Raw genomic sequence first — 15,268 nt, forward strand, 5'->3', positions numbered from 1 at the left:
TAAGGCTTAAGTAAGTTTACATGAAAATTTTTACATCGGTTCCCTTCCCCATCTAACTCTACCAAATAGTTCACCGCAGATATCTTCTCGACCACTTTGAAGGGACCGTCCCACGACATCTCCAACTTCTTTCGACGTCTTGTTCTTAACACGAGCACACTGTCACCAGGCTGGAAAGTTCTGTCTCTTGCGTGTGCATCATACCACTGCTTCTGTCGACGCTGTGCCTGCTGCAAGTTGTGAGCAGCTTGCTCCCGTAGCTCTTGAAGGTCGCTCTGCAGCTCCTGTAGATACGTCACAACATCAGGGCTGTCGATCTGCTCCTCCCCTGACCACGCTGCTTTCATCAAGTCTAGGGGTCCTCGTGGCTGTCGTCCAAATAGGAGTTCAAAAGGACTGAACCCTGTGCTCTCCTGCGGCACTTCGCGATAACCGAATAGGAAGTGTTGCAGCCTCTCATCCCAGTCGTTAGGATGATTGATGGAATAGGTTTTTAGCATCCGGCTCAGGGTCGAATTAAATTTCTCCGTCAAGCCATTCGACTGTGGATGATAAGCCGTAGTTTTAACATGCTTAATCCCACAAAGAGTTAAAAGCTCTTCCATGGTCTTGGACGTGAAGGATGTCCCTAAATCTGTTATAATTTCTTTGGGGAATCCAAGCCTTAAGAACACCGACATGAGGGCTTTTGCTACAGTCTTTGAGTCAATGTCCTTCAGAGGTATTGCTTCTGGATAGCGCGTAGCATAATCCACGAGGCATAAAATAAATTTATTCCCACTTTTTGTAACTCTGGAGATAGGCCCGAGGATGTCCACTCCTACTCTGGAAAAGGGCTCAGTAATTACGGGAATAGACTGTAACAAGCCTCGCGTTTTGTCCGCTCTTTTGCCTGCTTTTTGGCAGATCACACAGGACTTGCAATACTCTTTGATGTCCTTGCCCATCCCAGGCCAGTAAAATCTTGCTTGGATTCTATCACTAGTCTTTCTAATGCCTAGATGCGCTGCTGAGGGTGCGTCGTGTGCCATTTGTAGCACTTGCAACCGGTAAGCTCTTGGCAACACTAACTGTTTCTTCCTTTCCCAAACAGCAGCAGTTTTCCTCCTCCTAGAAATTCTATACAGTCTTCCCTCAATGGTGGTAAATAAGCAGGGGTTCTCCACAGTTACTTCTGCAGTAGGACTTTGTGCTTTACCCCACAGCTCTTTTATAGTTTCATCCTCTTTTTGATCACTCAAGAATTGGGCACCGTGCTCCTGGACCACTGGCACGCTAATCAGCCCTTCATCCTCACCAGGCTCTATGGGTGTCTCTATAACTGCAGGGGGATTACTCTCAGTGACTTGAGACTGTGACCTAGTTATCACTTGAATACGGTGCTTCTGACTAGCTAGGTCATTCCCTATTAAAAAGGGTACCTCCAACTCATTTAGGATTCCTACTCTCCACTTGCCACAAAATCCTTTGTAGGTAATATCAACTTCAGCTAATGGTACTTCAAAATGTGGGCCCCATATGCCTTTTAAACTATAGGACTGACCCTTGAGGTACTGCTCCTTTGGAACAAATTGTGATTTGACAAGTGAGACTTCTGCTCCTGTGTCCCTCAAACCTAAACAAGACTGACCATTTAATTCAATTGGCTCCATGTAATCTTGGTTGCACTCCTGCTCAGCCCTCCAGACCTGTAAGACCTTAGAAGTAGTCTCAGCTGGACTGTCTGCTTTCTCTGAGCCTTCTGTCTGAGGCGAGCTATTTTCCTGTGACTGCATTACCAGTTTTACTTGTTTAGCTGCAGTAGGTGTAGTTTGCGACTTAACCAGCAGGGGGCACCTGGCACGTACATGGCCCTCACGATTACAGAAAAAACAAGTGATTTTCTTAGACCCTGTCTTGTCAGAAACTGATTCCCTGACAGGAAAATTTTCTTGCCTGTCTTTATTTTCTCTGTTTCTCCATGGATTACTCTTCTGTGAGTGTTTTGGGAATGCTATTTCATTGAAATCTCCTTGTAGTTCGTCTAAGACCTCAGCAACCTGTGCCACAGTTTTCAGTTTTTTATCCCTCAAGAACCAACGTAAATTGCTAGGGATTTGCTTAAAAAATTGTTCTAAACAAATTAAATGTTTTAACTCATCAAAGTCCTTCACTCCACTCCCTTGAATCCATCTGTCAAGTAATTTATCTAAGCGGCTAGCTAGCTGGGCATAAGTCTCTTTATGTTCCTTTTTTGCCTCACGAAAAGCCTTTCTGCTTTGTTCAGCCGTGAGCCCACATCGAACCCTGACCCTTTGCTTAAATACTTGGTAACATGACAGCTCTTCTTCCCTCAGGTCAGCATAAATTTCACTTAGTATCCCACAAATTTGAGGTCTTAAATAAAGCATCCAGTTCTCCTCAGGTATTTGAAATTCCACACAAACGCGTTCGAAGGTAAATAGAAACGATTCGACATTATCGTCTTTTCCAAATTTGGGGAATCTTTTTAAATTAATTGCGGTACTATCATTATTAACTGGACTCCGAGTTAATTCTGATCGCAAACGTATCTCTTCAAGCTTCATTCTGTCCTGTTCTAATTGTGCCCTTATCCTCTCTGACTGCATTCTCTCCTCAGCTTCAATTCTAGCTTTTTCCCTCTCACTTTCAGATGCTAACTTTTCCCTCTCAGCTTCAATTCTGGCTTTTTCCCTCTCATTTTCAGCTTCAATCCTAGCTTTTTCTCTCTCACTTTCAATTCTAGCTTTTTCCCTCTCATTTTCAGCTTCAATCCTAGCTTTTTCCCTCTCACTTTCAGATGCTATCTTTTCCCTCTCAGCTTCAATTCGGGCCATCTCAATTCGTAGTTTCATCAGTTCCACCTCAGAACCTGGGCTTCCCTCAGCCCCTTCCATTCTTTCATCTCCTTTTGCCTCTCTGGGTTTTCTTACGTGAGTCATTTTCCTCACAGGAAAATCCTGACAGACTCAAACCAAACTAGGCGCGTGAGCTTTGAATTTCGATCACGACGCTGCCACCAAAAATGTGACGACCCGGGTCCCACTCTACCTTACTATCACTGCGACACAGGAATCCAGAGGGGAAAACACCCACCCTCTTCTCCTGCCGCCTCAAAAATAAACCCCTTTTCCTAATGGGTTTCTAAGTAAGGAGAGCCTTCCAGCCTACGTGGCCTGGTACCTTAAGAAACTCTAGGCTGTCCCCCAGGAATAACCTCTTGCCTCCAGTAAAGGGTCTCCCTCAGTTGGATTCCCCCCACCGTAGAAGTTTGCCCTATGCACTCTGGCAACTTCTTGGCACCTCAGGTTACCCTTCTTAGCCTCCTCCGTGTAACTTCAGGACACAAACCACCACCTCCCTGCCTGAGGTGAGTTTTGCCCTCTCTTGAGTCACCACGGCTGTGAGTCCTGGTACCTCGCTGGAAAAATACAGACGGACCTCTTGTTGGCAAAAACAGAGATGAAGTTTTATTGTGTTAAAAACATAAGTGATTCTTTAACGTGTCATTTATTAATTAGCTTTGTTCCAGTTGTACAAAATAAACTCAGTCAAACATTTAACTAAAGTTTTCCTAGCCTCTTCACTGTCTTCATACAAGCCACCACATAACATCACACCACACCTTCCTCCCTCTCCCTCCTCACTGACTAAACCGACTCTCCCTCCTTTCAAACCGGGCACAGTCCCGCCCCCATCAGAGTTCTATGCCAGTCAGGCTGGAGGTGGGTTAACTCTTTGCCAGCCGGGCAGAAATAAACATTTTAAAAGTGCTTCAATTTGTCACACAAGACATGTGGCCATAGTTTTTCAGTTTGGACGTTGCAGGAAACTATACTTAATGGAAGACTTCTCGGCTTGTTTGCTTGCTTTCACGAAGGGGTGAGCCAAGGGTCTCTGTGTTGGGCCAAAAGGCTCCTTCATAACTTGTCATACTGAGATATGATCAAATGCGGTCAATGTCAACCATGTCCAAAGTCCACGAACTGCCCAACCATTTTGAAAAGTAGCTGTATATATCAGTGCTCTGAGATCTGTCAAGAAGGATTCTCTCAATCTAAACCCCTGAAGGCTGTTTTGGCTGGACATATTTCATATTCTGTAAAGAATGTTTCCAGAATAAGTCCAGTTTAGTAAAGTATTTAAAATACACATAAAGGTTTTTTTGTTCTAGATCCATAGGTTTCTGTAGAACTGTGTTTGTTCATTAGCGTTTTACCCAAATTAAAGTTTAATTTTCAAAACTACTTGCTGTAATATAACCTCATCCTGATTTCCTCACCTGAGGGTATATGAAACTATGTTTAAGCAATGAGAAGCATTCTTTAATATGAAGCACAATTTGTACGTACAGGCTTGTCCCAAAGACAAGTGAAGCATGAAAAGAATGTTCATCAACTAGAAGTATTTAAGAGGCAAAGCTGCTCTTCCGCAATCAATGTTAACTGACAGAATTTTGGGGAGCAGGATAATATATTTTTTTAAAAGAAAAGAGACACAGTTGTCAAAAAGCCATGTCCTGTTCAAATAAAGCATGTCCTTTTCCTCCATACAGTACATAGATTTTGAGGTCTGAAAGGGGCATGTACATCCCTAGGTGCTCCATGTGATAGGAGACCTTGCGCATTCAGACTTCCCAATCGTGTGGAGCTGCTTCATGTTTCTATTCATTTCTTGTACCATGAGACCTTATTCCTGGCTGAGACTGCAGAGGACAAAGTATTAGCAAAGGATCAATCCCCATCCCATGCTAGGGTCCTGATCCAGATTGCTTCCTCCCTCTGCCCCAGTGTGTAAAAGAAAGAAAGCAATCAAGGACAAACAATGAAATGAATTGTCATGTGCAGTTTTAGCCCTTAGGCATGGTTCTGGGAAACTTGTCTTAAAGTCCTATCTCTCTCATGAATTCATTGTTTAGAGCTGGGCAAAGGTCCCTATGTGTGAAAAAAATAACGAGTTACCTCACCTGTTTATTGTGAGGACAAACAAAATGAGGATTATAAATCACATTGCAAATTAACAGGTCTATGTGAATGGTTGTAGATGCATATTTGTCCATATTGTTCAAATGGATGGGGAGCAAATATTCTGTTGGCCACATGGCATTACCACTCTGGCAGTCAACATTTCAAAGCCACAGTAAAAGTGAATGCGCATTAAGTTTTTTGTTTGAAACAAGGACTGCAATCTTGAAAAAAAGAATAGAAACAGCCTGGCTAACCATTCTATGACCTTGTACACCAGTAGAGTCTAGTATAAATGGTTAACAAACTGCCCAGCTAACAACTCAAACAGCAACATTTTGTAACAGGTATTCTGTTTGTTACAGGAACAATATACAGTACTGTCTATTCCTGCGTATAAGACTACTTTTTAACCCAGGAAAATCTTCTCAAAAGTCGGGGGTCGTCTTATAAGCCACGTCGTATTTCTTATACGGCGAGTATATCCCAAACTCTATATTTTAACTGGAAAAGTTGGGGGTCGTCTTATACGCCCAGTCGTCTTATACACCAGAATATAAAGAGATCAGCTTGTTGTTGTTGTTTTCACTACTGCATAATGCACTTTTATGTCAGGGCTATAAAAAGCAAAAAACCCAAAAAACCCACCTTAAAGCAGGGGGAGGGGGGAAGAGAGAACACACGTTACCTGTCTTGGTTTAAAATCCCAGTGATTTTGCTGCTGCTGCTGCCCTCCGCCACGAAGATAAGGGAATGCTATCCTGTGTTGTGTAGCATGCACCAAACAGTGCCTCAGGCCTATGCACAACACCAGCCATCCAATGTTGCCTGGCCTCTGCATTCCGGCCGTCATTTTACTTAGCTTAAGGCTTTGCTGCTCACATGCAAGGAGGCTCTTTTTGCTATGCAGCCCTTTTCTTATACTACCCTCTTATTGTTCAGCTCCTCTGACTCAGTCTGTGTGCTGTGATATGCCCCTCCTTTAAAACTTCATACATGAGTCAGGTTGTGCAACACATAGCAGTTCCTGAGGTTAACGAACTGCTTTCTAATCCCTGCAAATGAGCGTATATCTGCATTAAGGTGTGGCAGGCATCACCTTTTCCCTGCCTAAGACAGTCAGACAGCACTAGACGATTAGAACTGCAAATCACAGGCTGAGTAATTCTGTGGAAACATGCAGGGTGTGTGAGCTATTTTATGGAGTACTTTAGTTCTATACCTTCCTTTGGGCTACATGTTTTAATCAAAAATTAAAAAAAACTTACCAAAATAAAAAAACTTAGTTGGTCTTTAAGGTGCTGCTGAAATGAATTTTTTAATGTTTTAATCAGTCTAGGAAAAGGGAGCAAAAGAGGCATTTTTGTGCATTGAGAGTAGGAATAGGAATGAGAAGAGTTTACTTAATGTATTAAATGCAAGCCTTGGCATGCTGATCGATTGCATTTTTCATATAACAGACTGTGAAGTGTATTTTTTTTAGCCTCTGAAAGTATTTTTAAAAATGACAAGCAAGCTTTATGTTCTTATTGTAACCTGAGAATAAAATTGATAGACTTCTACATCAATCCAAGCGCATTTACTTGGAAAAGCCACAATGAACATATCAATGAAGTGTCACCAAACAAGTAGCATTATTAGAGGTAGTAAAACACAGAAGAAGACAGAAGCTTAGTAGGTACAACTTTTCTCCCATGACAAATGGCAGCTGTCAAAACGCATTCTCCTGTGCAGATATCCAGGTACAGGCCTTTGGTCACCCCCAGGAGCAAAAGCATATGCAGAGAACCAAAATACCTGAAGATCATTTATCAGCCCCTTCCCCTTCATCAAATAATCAATCTCCAAAACCATGTTTGCTTTCTTCATATTTCTCCTTACTTCCAATTCCTCCTCCTCCTCCTCCTTCCCACTGCTGCCAATATCAGTGGGTTTCTGGGAGGCATGAAAATGTTGTTTGAGGATAGGTTCAGGCTCCCAGGCCACCCTGTATGTAGGATCAAACCAGTCAAACCCAGATTTTCAGATTAAAAATTTAAGTACTAGGCAATTTTTTCTCTCCTTTACTTCTGAACAACTCTGAATTTACCTGTAACACAGCATTATTGTCATATGGAAGAATAGTGATCAGAGGAATTTCTGGTGGCAATGATGTCTTGGCAAAGTGGGAGATATCTACTGGATGACTACTCCTGCTGATTGGCAACTGAGGAACTAGCTACTTGGCTCAGGATATGTGTGAATCCATTCCTTCCCTCCCCTTCCCCCCAAAACCCCACAGCCTGACTTTTTTGTATTCACCTAAAGAAATGCCGAAATATTATGCTTCACACATCTTTAGAAACGGAGTTGCATTTTATTGGTTCTATTTTTGTCATTTGGATGTTTGAAGTTTTTTGTTCACACAAATGAATTAAAATGAAATCCATAAATTATAAAACTCCATAAATATATTTTTTGAATTAAGTACTGTACAACTTCTACAAGAGGACTACACTGTGAAGATGGAATGTCCCAACGAACATAACTGCTCAGAAACACGTCTCTCCTGCGCTTTTAAGGCAATCAGTAAGAATGAATGAATAAGACTCTCTTGTTGCTATAGCTAAAATAATACTGTTATCATGTGTCATGAATGATGCAGAGCAGAAACAAAGACAATTTCCTACCTGACATGAATCACCCATATATTCAGGAGGGCAGGAGCATGTCTCTATATCAAAAGCAACCATGCCATTTCCTGCATTGGAGGCTTCTTCCAGACCGACCTCGCCCAAGGTTAACCGCTGAGATTCTGTGAAGTAAAGTCCTCTGATTTGTAATCCATCCAGTCTAGACAGGACCATCATCAGTTCCTCTCGAGATACCAAGCTATTGCTGCTTGCATGTCTGAAGTTTCCCTGCACATTCAATATATAATTAAAGTTAGGAGAAAGTTTAATTAGCAATCTACTCAGTGTAAAAATACTGCTGCACATGCAAAGGGATATAGATTAAACATAATAATAAAACAGGTTCATGCCTTATAAGAAACAATGGGTGCTGGTAGCCTAAGGGAAAAGGACACTAGCAGAATGAAAACCCAAGCAAGAGACAATCTAAAGTAAAGTAAAATAAAATAAATGAGGGTCGGCCTCAGAAGTAGACATATAAGGGCAGATTATAGTAATAACATACAAAGTCAACTAGGACAGGAACAAAAGGTTTCACTTGACACGGGGCTGTGCAAAAAATTCCCAGTGCTTAATTATTCCACAGAAAATTTCCTGTTTCATTAGTAACAATGAATAGGTGCCAATTTTGAAAAAAACAAAACATACTAAATCGCATATATGCAGTCATTGTAATAAAATACATTTCGAAATCCACACTTGAGAGAAAATATATTCATAAATGTGCCATTCTATGAGAAAATGCATTCAAAAATATATATTTAAATATCATGTGAAACTGACATGGGGACGGAAATACACTCATCCATCCACACTTCATTGACAGAGTTTGTTTTAGGTTGGACTACGAATGCCTGAGAGGAAACCTCATGCATCAAAATGTGATTTGTTTGGAATGGCCTCAAACCATTTGCAAGCACATATGCAATTGAAGGCAGAATATAACTCAAAAGTACCTTTATTTTTCAAGTTCAGGCATGAGCCTGACAAGAACCCAACTCGACTTTGAGACAGCGGGAACAAGCAGCTGTTTCACTGTAAATAATGACACTATTTCTGGACAAGAATGAGGTACAAAACAGAATAATCTGAAGCCCTTTTCAGAGTTTGGCTTTTCAAAAGTGTTATGCTTCCTTGGGCTGCGAGAAGTCCAGGTGCAGCACAACAGGAAGTATTTAATTTAGTTGAGAGAGAGAGAAAATACTGGAGAAGTATTTCTGGGAAGTGGGTTGTACCATCTCCAGTACAGTATACAGACTCCCCAAGCTCAACAGTCACCGGAGTCTCATACGAAGGAAAAGTTAGGAAAATATACAGCAAAAAACAACTCACTTTCCACAACTAATGAACCTTAGCATTAATAACAACTGTAACCCACACATTACTTTGACCCCATTGCAGTCCAGATTATGGAGAGGCCCCAGTGCCTGTATGACGCCCTCATAAATCTATGCTTCAAGTAGGCACCAATCGTACCATCTAACTCAGTATACAGCAACTTCATATATATACCATTTATGCTTCACATTCTCAGTTCCTTATTGACCAAGAGGCAAGGAAACTAGGCTTCACCTGACATGCATAGTGATATTCTCTTTGTTGTATGGTTTGAGTTCCAGATTAGAATATACTTGCAACACGGTTTCTTCACATTTGTTCATTTTCAAATATTTACAACAGGAAGGAAACAATTGTTTACAGAACAATCCTATGCATGGTTACTCCTAAGCAAATTTTGTTCAGTGTGGGCTTTACCTGCTCATAAGAGTATTAAAAATCGCAGACTTTAAAGTGTACTTTGAAGTGAGACTGTTTCTGATGCTGTGCTATAAAATAAGCAGAAATGTCAGCTAGTGATTTATGAAAGGGAACTTCCATGATTCTTACCTCAAGTAGCCGAACTGATCCATAATACTGTTTGTCAGGCAAAGGATTGTTAGGATCCACATAGATTATTTTCATTTGGTGGCCCTGTGCAAAAACATTACCATTCCAAACATCAGTATAATATTCAATGTGCAGAATTAGCATGCTTTACAGAACTGCGTTAGTTCAGAGGTATTTCGGTTGTTATTAGATCTCAACAAAAAGAAATGTAGTTAACATTAAAGTATAGTGGGGGGGGACGGACCTTTTTCAGGCTGAGGGTGGCATTGCCAGAGGCAAAACTGAGTGAAGGAACAAATGCCAAGTTTGCTTTTGTACAGCAGTCTAGTTTCTACACCCATTCCTCTCTACCTTTCATCCAGGCAATCAGGAAGAATGATTAGAGTTCAGGGACACATTCCAGCCAGGGTTTGTGGCCTGAGGAGAGTCCCAAGGGTCAGCTAGAGAGACCCAGGGCTCATCCAGACTTCCTTTTGTGCCATGTTTATAGACACAGGTCTGTGCTTTAAAGTTACATGTCTGAGCGTTTTTTGTTTTTTTTGGCCCAATGGAAAAATCTGCTTCCTACCACTGAATCGGAGCAAATGGCAATCTGTGGGAAACCTGAATTGCTCTTTGTTCCAATTCAGCATTAAAGAGCAGGCTTTCCTGGGGGAAATGGTGAGGCAAAAAAAGAAAAGAAAAGAAAAGAAAAGAAGAAGCACTCAGACATGATGCTTTAAAGAGCAGACCTGTGCCTAGAGAGCAAAAGGTAAACCCCTAGAGAGCTGCATTTGTATGAGTTCCCCACCCTGGAAGTACAGTATGGTATCTCATAAACGATTGGCTAGCTTATTGCATCATTTTAGAATGCTGTAAAATAGAAACAGTGTAAAAAAAAACTCTATTCAGGCCAGGATGGTTCTTGGGGAAAGTTTAGGAGCAGGCTTTAAGCTTACACAGTTCATTCTCAATTGGCCTCAACTTTTTCTTCCAAGAGACAGTAAATACCAAAACCAGGAAATCCCAGGTTTATTTTAATGTGTGATCTTCCAGTTCCTTGCAGCTGAAGCTAAAACCATCTTTCTAGCATATTTGTTCTCAAGTGGTCATAAAGATGGCACATTCAAATAAACACATTTCAGGCTTTCGCCTCTCCCAACAGCGGCTGTATAAAGAGCAGCAGGAGAGGGGGAGGGAGAAGCAGGAGAGGAGAAAATGTCACCTGAACAAAGCAGAACAACCCTTAAAATGGTTTTAACAGGAAGACTCTTGATTTCACAGGCAACTTTCACTTACAGTAAGCTGCACATCGGGCCTTTTTTCCAGTAGAGTCATGCCTTCGCTAGGCAAGCCAAAGGATTTGACTTGATAGCTCAAGTAGCCGCCATATGAAGAAAGCTGAACGACATATTTAAAGAGATGATGAGAATTATTATGAGAGCTTATGACATGGTTTCTAAGTATTCAGAGCACACTTATCTCAGAACCTTGACCCTTGCAAGAACATTTCCAGTGCTACCAACACAGGATTAACGGAGGTGCAGAAGCAGGCGGATCAGGAAAGGGGTAATGTATTCTGAAACATGCATCTTTAGAAGGCATTTACAGGCATAGCAAGTTGCTAGCTGCTCAAAAGTGACTAAGGCTGCAATTCTAACCTAGGACTAGGACAATCAAGCAGCGAATATGGAATGTTGAGCTGCTAGGACACACGAGTGAAATGACAAGGTATCCAGAAATTAAATATAATGGGAGGGGGTTTACTCCAGCAAGGTATTCATCCAAAACAGAAATACCCAAATTTAGAAGAGCTTTGACCCTTGCCAGATTTAATGGCCTTCAAGCAGCATTATTGCAGGGCAGGTTTGAAGGCAAACCATTCAGAGCAAACATGCCTATGTGGTTTGAAGGAAGTTGAAAATGCTACTCATGCCCTGCTATATTGTCAGTACTACAAGGTTAGACATGCTATTATTTATTACTCCAATCATGCAGCAAACCCCAAGCAGAACTGATGATTATTACTTAAAATACTTAACAGAGGACAGGGAACCAGAGATTACTGTATCTTAAAAGTGGCTAAATTATGTGATGCTGCTATAAAATTAAGGAGACAAGCTTAATTTTAATCTATTTATGTTTGTACGCTCTCTGTTGTTGTATATGTTGCACTCTAGTCAGTGAGCAAAATAAATGGATTCAGCCAGATGGGCGGGGTATAAATAAATTATTATTATTATTATTATTATTATTATTATTATCATCATCATCATCATCATCATTCATTCATTCATTCATTCATTCACCCAGCCCTAACACACATCATGCCTTGTGATATAATGCCAGGTCAAAAATTATGACACCAATATCACAATAGGGACTTCAAACCAGTTTTGGACAGTATATCAATATATCACCCAGCCCTACTATTGACCTTGGATGGTAACACTGTTCTGAAAACAGCTTTGAGGGTCATGTACCTTTTCTCCCAAGTAAGATGGTGGTGCTACCCAGTATAAATTGTGCACGGAGGGAGGCAGTTCTTGAACATCAGCAACGACACTGTTGCTGCCTGGATTGAAAGTTACAGGGATGCTCATGCCATTATCCACAGCTTCTAGGTGCCAGCTCCTCATATCAACAAACTAAGAGTGAAACAGACAATAAGACAGTAAGAGAAGTTTCTATACTGAACACAGTTTCCCCAGAGCAATAGAGTTAATGTGCGTGACTACCAGTTTTCTGGCGGAAATGTTTTGTTTTCCCTCATGTGAGAAGTTTTCCCAACTCTTTGCCATGAGCAACAGCTGCTGGTTTTGTGTGACACCACAAACCTTCTCAGGCAATTTATTACATTCAGTGGGCTGAGGTTCTACACACCCACCAGCCACATCACAATATAGAAACCCTTCTGCAGCCCCACTACAACAAGAGATGGGAACTGGGAAGCCACCCATTTCACAAGTGCTGACAAACTATGTGTCTGGAGGGGTGAGAGGCTTGTCACAGGGATTGCTACGGTGAGTGGAACACATAGCCTGTGTGTTATAGTGATGTGCAAAGCTTATCACTTCTGTTCACAGTGAATAAGCAAGTCAGACTCTCTTCTGCAATCAACAGTCAGCCAAAGGCTGAAGAAAAAACTCACAAACTCAACAGCAGCCTCAATTAGCCCTAACTGTTCTAAGAAATTACAATGGCCTAAAGGGGAGGGGAATAATACATCTGAATAACACATGTATATACAAAGCCACACCCCCAACTTCAGACATAAAAACAGTGACTCTAATACAATTATACCTTGTTTCTCAAATGGAATCCATTCCGGAAGTCCATTCGACTTCCGAAAATGTTTGAAAACCAAGGTGTTGCTTCCGATTGGCTACAGGAGCTTCCTGCACTCAATTGGAAGCCACGTAAGCTGCGTCAGACGTTCGGCTTCCAAAAAAAGTTTGCAAACCAGAACACTTACTTCTGGTTTTGCGGCATTCGGGAGCCAAAACATTTGAGTTACAAGGCATTCGAGAACCAAGGTAAGACTAAAATTGGAATAAGTCTTTAATTTTAGGCCACAAAACTAGACGAGACTTGATCCATGATTGGATCATTCATTTTAAGGAAGAGGTTAGAAGCAGCGCACCTATAATTTTTTCCCTGCAGGTCAAGCAGCACCTTCAGGCAGAGAGCTATTTAGACTGGGGAAAGTGAAGTGTGTAAATTCTTCATGGCACCGAAGCCCAATCTAATTTCCTCATGCCACAGCTACTTTGAATTTAAGCAAACAGGAAATCCAATCAGATCTCCTGCTAGTTGCACCCTTAAAATAGTGATTGAAAAAAGAATAACTTACAGCAAACATACCTTAACCCTACGTTTATTTGTGCTGCGACAAACATTGGTTGCTCCGAAACAAAAGCAGTTGGTGCAACCCTTCGGGTTAGCAGAGTCCAAATAAAACGACCCAGAGCGGCACATGTCACACTGAATACCTTCAACATTCTCCTATAAGTCAGTTGCAATAAGTCATTAAATGTTTCCACATAAAGCTCCTGCAGTAATATACACATGAAAAAAGCTGTAAAATACATACAAAATAATACATAACATTGTTTCATCGCCTTGATTTTCAGTACACAGTAGCACAAATGCAAATGAGGTTGCCTCCTTCTGAAAGGAGTTTCAAGCAAATGACACGCATATGCTTTCGCTCTTTTGAGTGCATAACAAGCAGCTCCGCCAATACTATGCCTGTGTGCATTAAAATTAAGGTGCTTCCAAACAAACCTTTTTTTGTGGATGATTGCCACACATTTTGACTACTGTCAGTTGTGGACTGATTCACACTGAACACACACGATATTGTGAGGCTCTTGATCTAGTTCAGGGGTGGCTAACTCCCAAGAGACTATGATCTACTCACAGAGTTAAAAACTGGCAGTGATCTACCCCCCCCTTTTTTTTAGGAAGTAGGAAGGCCCATGGGGGGGGGTTGGGGTCAAAGTTGTTGAGTTTTTTCAGGGAGGAGATAAAATGTTGAGCTTTTTTAAGGGGAGCCACAGTTGTTCAGCTTCTTTGGGGGGAGCCAATGATCTACCAGTGATCTACCGCAGACATCACGATCTACCTGTTGGACACGCCTGGTTGGAAGCAGAGATGAGAAAATCCATCTATTTCTGGTCCTTGTCGCTATTTCATGTGTTCACCCATAAGTCTGTTCTGTTGCATTTCTACATTGATCTGCATTTTATTTTTATTTTAGAGCTCTGCACAGAAATTTGCAAAATATGCATTTTTAAAATGCACTTGGATATCTTTGACCCAAGAACAACAATGTGTCAGAACACTCAGGAACTGTAAAAGCTGGTGAATAACCAACTAATGTTCTGATTTGAACCTTAGTCCAAGAGTTTTGTTTTGGAATTTGCAAAGATCAACATACAATCATTCTGCGTTTAAAGACTGAGCCCAACTATATGTGTGATAGTCAGCATGTCAGAGAATTACAATAATACCAAATAAATGTCATGTGCAGCTGATAAGAACAACTAAATTAATCATCCTAGAAAAAGAGAATTGAAACTCAAGGCATTGTTAAAAGTTAGCAGCTGCACTTGTACTTACTCTTGGAAATGATTGTTTGGGAGCATTATTAAAGGTTGGCAATGAACGGTTCGTACATCAAGTTTATATACTGGACCATGTGCATATTCCTGAACTGCAGGGGTTGGACTAGATGATCCTCAGGCTCCACTTCCAGCCCCCAAATTCTATGATACTATAAGCCAGAAGCTGAATTAGTGGGATCACAACCGAGTAACTCCCACAAATCCACTGCTACATTCACTGAGCCCATTACTAGATGATCAGTAGTGAAGTGGGCAGCTGGAGTGAAGTTAGCAACATTCCACCAGCACTAGTTAACCAGAGTCCTAGAAATGTGCTAAGCAGTGCACACGAGATATTGGAGCAGTGTACACAGTGTACATATCCCCAGGACAACGGAAGTGGGTTTTCCTAGCACCATTTGCACTACTGGCAGTAGAGAGTATTTAAGGAGGGGGGGGGGGTTGCACAAGGGTTCCTCTTGACCAATCTGTATAATAACAGAATCCAGTTGAAGTGTTTCTATTGATTTCAGCGGGAGGTGAATTTGCTTCCCTCTGAAATAAGGGACAAATGGTGAAACAGACACTTGAGGAACAGCACTGTTGCTACGTTTCCCTCCAAGGCTTGATTGCAAACCAAGGTGTTGTATTAACAAAT

The 15,268-nt window shown here is 41.4% G+C and overlaps 1 protein-coding gene across 1 annotated transcript in view; it reads right to left on the minus strand.

Moving 5' to 3' along the window:
- Window positions 1–15,268, minus strand: part of LAMA3 (laminin subunit alpha 3) — a 135,838-nt gene that overhangs the window by 53,102 nt on the left and 67,468 nt on the right. The window contains exons 37-41 of the mRNA XM_035125886.2: window positions 13,367–13,507; window positions 11,986–12,150; window positions 10,802–10,903; window positions 9,524–9,607; window positions 7,634–7,864 (exon numbers count right to left, since the gene is read on the minus strand). Of these exons, the coding sequence (XP_034981777.2) occupies window positions 7,634–7,864; window positions 9,524–9,607; window positions 10,802–10,903; window positions 11,986–12,150; window positions 13,367–13,507 (723 nt within the window). The remainder of the gene's footprint in view (window positions 1–7,633; window positions 7,865–9,523; window positions 9,608–10,801; window positions 10,904–11,985; window positions 12,151–13,366; window positions 13,508–15,268) is intronic.

Source organism: Zootoca vivipara, chromosome 8, assembly GCF_963506605.1.
Source record: "Zootoca vivipara chromosome 8, rZooViv1.1, whole genome shotgun sequence".
Classification (NCBI taxonomy): domain Eukaryota; kingdom Metazoa; phylum Chordata; class Lepidosauria; order Squamata; family Lacertidae; genus Zootoca; species Zootoca vivipara.